We start from the raw sequence: 3,805 nt of genomic DNA on the forward strand, positions 1-3,805 counted from the left end.
CACGAAGTTTAGATGTGTATGTAAAAATTTATTAAGATCTCAACAAATATTAGATTTGAACTCATAATTTTAATGGTATAATTAGTTCAGTGCAAAGTTGAACACAAAAAATTTCAATCCTGAATTCATCTCTACATATATATTATGAAGTCCTAGATCCAAGAACACTAATTAGTCTCCTAAATTTTTAGTTGCTCAGGAAGCAAAGTCATATAAACTGTATTTGAGTTTTTAAAACTACTGCTTATTCAAACTCCCTTGCGGCTGACAAGAAATTAAAGCAATGCATTTTCTCAGTCAATTAAAGTTACATCAATGAAACTTTATACTGGAAATTCCACCTTACTATACTTGAAAAGATCAAAGCATGAATTTGTGAGTACCGATACAGAGTATGTAAGTAGAGAGATGTACAATATCTATCTACATAGCCAACTTTCATCCATATCCATTTAAAATCAAAGTGACGTTCATAAAATTGTTTCAAATATGCACCTTAATTGCACACCTAGTTGTTTCACCGCCTTAGCAACTGCAAAATGTCTAAAAAGAGGTTCAGAATGTCCAAGTAAAGATTGACAGATGCCCAGATGTACTCATCATACGTGAACCTCTTAATCAAGTTGTCTGTGTCATACACAATATACGCGCAGAAAACTATAGCACTGATTCCACTGTAAATAGCACTAGCTATAGATCCAAGAGGGAAGAATATCTGCAAATGGGCAAAGTATCAAAGGTCAGAGCTACAAATGAAATAGAGACGTAAAATTAATTAATAATTCTAGTATGGTTCATGTGTTGCGGTCTAGAAGGGTTGTGGATTGTCAACCGCATTGGTCATCTCATGGATAGGAACTCGGTGGTCTCTATTGTTTATATCTATAGGGAGACTAATTAGGTAGCTGATGATTTGACCTTTAGTTAAGAGTCGTGTTTGAATGGCATGCGCTTGTGCGTTCAACCATTTCTTTGCGTGTAGGGGATCAGAGATGTTATTGGGGTTTCATTCCTTCACTTGATTTTTGGTTAGTTTTCTTTTGTTGCTTTGTTTCTCTTCCGTAAGGAAAAATAAAGATACCAACCTGTAAAAATCCAACCAAGACAAGTACAGAGAGGCTAGCAAAGAGAAATGGGCCCAAAAAGCTGAAATCCTGGCCTTTTCTGGAAGCCCAAAATGTGTAACCAGTAAGAGATAAAACTACAGCTGATGTCAAGATCAAGGCTTCAAGCACAATTCTTCCTGTAATTTCCAAACATTAGCAAATTATATATCCAAGAGGTTGAAGTAGAAAAGAAGTCCAAACAAATTAAAAAATCAATTACATAGAAAGCTAAACTACTCACCATCTGTATTAGCACAGGTTACACCAACACCAAAACTCAAGGAAACAGTGAAGAGGCCAAGGAAAACGAAATTCAATGGATGTTTTTGTTGAAAGATATACAAGGGCCACAACACTGCATATGCAAGAACGAATTGTTAGTACGTCAAAGTACATGCTTAAACTGCAAAGATACCAAACCGAGCCACACACATTATTAACACTAACATAGTTATAGTCATAAACACTTGTAATGGAACTATAATTTTATAAATTAAAACTAACATAAAAAAGATAAAGGAAATTCTACTACAATATAAAGTAAGCACAGAACCAAAGGAAAGAGAGAATCGAGAATGTTTTGAAGTCGGGATTCAATTCAAACCCATGAACTTCACCTCATTTTCAACACGGTTGGCCACTAGGCTGTCTATCTCAATTGTATATAAGATGTTCAAAGTATAATATATAATTACATAAGGTGATATTTGACCTATATGTATAATATAATTTTCCAGCAAGGGAGTTCGCTTCGCTGGACTACTCTTGGCACTGTGTAGCTACGCCACTGGCCATAATTTTACCATAACTCCAAGTTTACCTTCTTTCTCATAGGTAACCAGAGTACTCCATTTATGCACACGATGAGTTGCTAACGAGAAGTTTTACTATGTGAGTCACATAATTAGCATTACTTATGTGAGTCTAGTTTATTTCTTGACAAGTGGACTAATGTTCCTACTTACTTATTTTACAAAATAAGCTAAACAAGCAATATTTAAGCCTACTATTTTTTCTAATTAGAGGCTTAATTAGTGCAGTAAAAGGAAAATAAAACTGGAAAAGATCTTCCAAAATCAATTACTAGGTCTACTCTTCCATAAAAAATTTTGTTAAAATCTTGATTTTTTAGGATTCATTCGACGCTGAAGAGGAAAATATATTCCTTGTACTAAAAAATATGGAGAATCACTGATGACAATATGAATTTTGACGAACGTGAACTTTAAGAAATTTATTTGTCCATATTTTTTAATGGAAAACGTAATCTAATTTATTTATTATTTGTGTGTAAAATATTGCACTTCTAATTTAGATTATATTATTGTAGATCATACTGTTAATGATCAAGATATTTACCGGTTTTATATGATCATGATTTTCCTATTTTATTTTCCTTTTATTGTCCACCTTTTAAGCCTCTAATTAGGAAAAAAAGTGAACTTAAACATGTTTTAAAATAAGTAAATAATAGGAACATAAGTCCACTTGTCAATAAATAAACTAGACTCACGTAGTAAAATTTCTGCGACTAAAAATCAATCAATTAACAGCTACTATTAACTGTGTAACTAACTCCCCAAATGAATTGACTATTGTACCCCTCTTATTTGCAAGTAATTGGCATATAATTAACACATCCATTTTCATTGACTTTTATATCCAATGTCAACGATTTCAGAAAACTGATCGCCGACCAATTGATAGATGACACAAAATTAAAGATGAAACTTACAAATGAGAGGCAGGAAAATGAGGAGAATGAGGAGGACGATATTGCCACTGAGGAGTTGGTTAATGGGAGTGTAAAGGGCGGTGACGGCGGAGACAACGGTGGTTAGGAGGATCTGAGCGGCGAGGATATAGTAAACTTTGCGAATAAAACCCCAACGCAGCTCATTTTCGCCATTTCCAATGCCTGGATAGAGCAGGTTTCCTCCTTCTATGTCACCTTTCACTCCATCATTGTTAATCAAGTTCGTCAACATGATTTTCCCTTCCCTTCTTTCTTTGTTTTTCTCTTTCTCTTTCTCTTTCTCTTTTTCTCTATCTATCTGCCTATTTATTTAAGCGTGTTTGATTGGTTGGAAATTGAAAAAAAGGAGGCGGCTCTGAACGGGTATTTCTAGTCAAACTTTGTTCTCCCAATTGATATTTCAGTATGTATAAATTCCTGCCATACTTCATATGATTACTAGTCTACTTGCAATTTACTAGAAATAGCACCCACTTGAGGGGTTTAAAGATAGTACTCCCTCTGCTTTAATTTATTTGGGGAGTCAAAAGGGTTTTTTTTTTACCATGTACTTCTTAAATAATTCATAATTATTTTGAGTTATGTATTTTTGACTAACAATTCTTTTTATGTAGTTTTCAAATATATATATATATATATATATATATATATATATATATATATATAAAGTTATTTTCAACATTTATAGGTATTAACCCTTTCTATATAGGTTTTCAACTTTATGAAGTAGAGGGATAGGGAACAAATTCCGTACAAGACATCTATTAACCTAATTCAACCTTATATAAAAGGTATATGAATATGCTTATTGATTTAGAGCATGAAATGAACGGGTTAAAAATCTAGGAGAACAGCACATAATTGTATTTCGGTATTCTGTCCAAATTTAAATATGCTTAAATAATTGAGGTTTTCTTATTATAATTAAGAGTCTATAGTAGGT

General features: G+C 33.0%; 1 protein-coding gene across 1 annotated transcript; it reads right to left on the bottom strand.

The window, feature by feature from the left end:
- Positions 1-265: 265 nt before the first annotated feature.
- On the bottom strand, positions 266-3,199 carry LOC104233579 (BI1-like protein). Its single transcript, XM_009786990.2, has 4 exons — positions 2,842-3,199; positions 1,348-1,461; positions 1,086-1,243; positions 266-715 (listed from the first exon to the last, which is right to left on the bottom strand). The coding sequence occupies exons 1-4, from the start codon at positions 3,092-3,094 to the stop codon at positions 518-520; spliced, it is 723 nt and encodes a 240-aa protein (XP_009785292.1). The 5' UTR covers positions 3,095-3,199; the 3' UTR covers positions 266-517.
- Positions 3,200-3,805: the final 606 nt, after the last annotated feature.

This window comes from Nicotiana sylvestris, chromosome 4, assembly GCF_000393655.2.
Source record: "Nicotiana sylvestris chromosome 4, ASM39365v2, whole genome shotgun sequence".
In the NCBI taxonomy this organism is placed as follows: Eukaryota; Viridiplantae; Streptophyta; class Magnoliopsida; order Solanales; family Solanaceae; genus Nicotiana; species Nicotiana sylvestris.

Coding starts and splice junctions, on each gene's coding strand:
- LOC104233579 (XM_009786990.2), bottom strand. CDS start 3,094: ATGTTGACGAACTTGATTAACAATGATGGAGTGAAAGGTGACATAGAA. Junction 1,462..2,841: donor CATTTTCCTGCCTCTCATTT/GTAAGTTTCATC, acceptor TTGCATATGCAG/TGTTGTGGCCCTTGTATATC. Junction 716..1,085: donor TCTTGGTTGGATTTTTACAG/GTTGGTATCTTT, acceptor GCCCATTTGCAG/ATATTCTTCCCTCTTGGATC.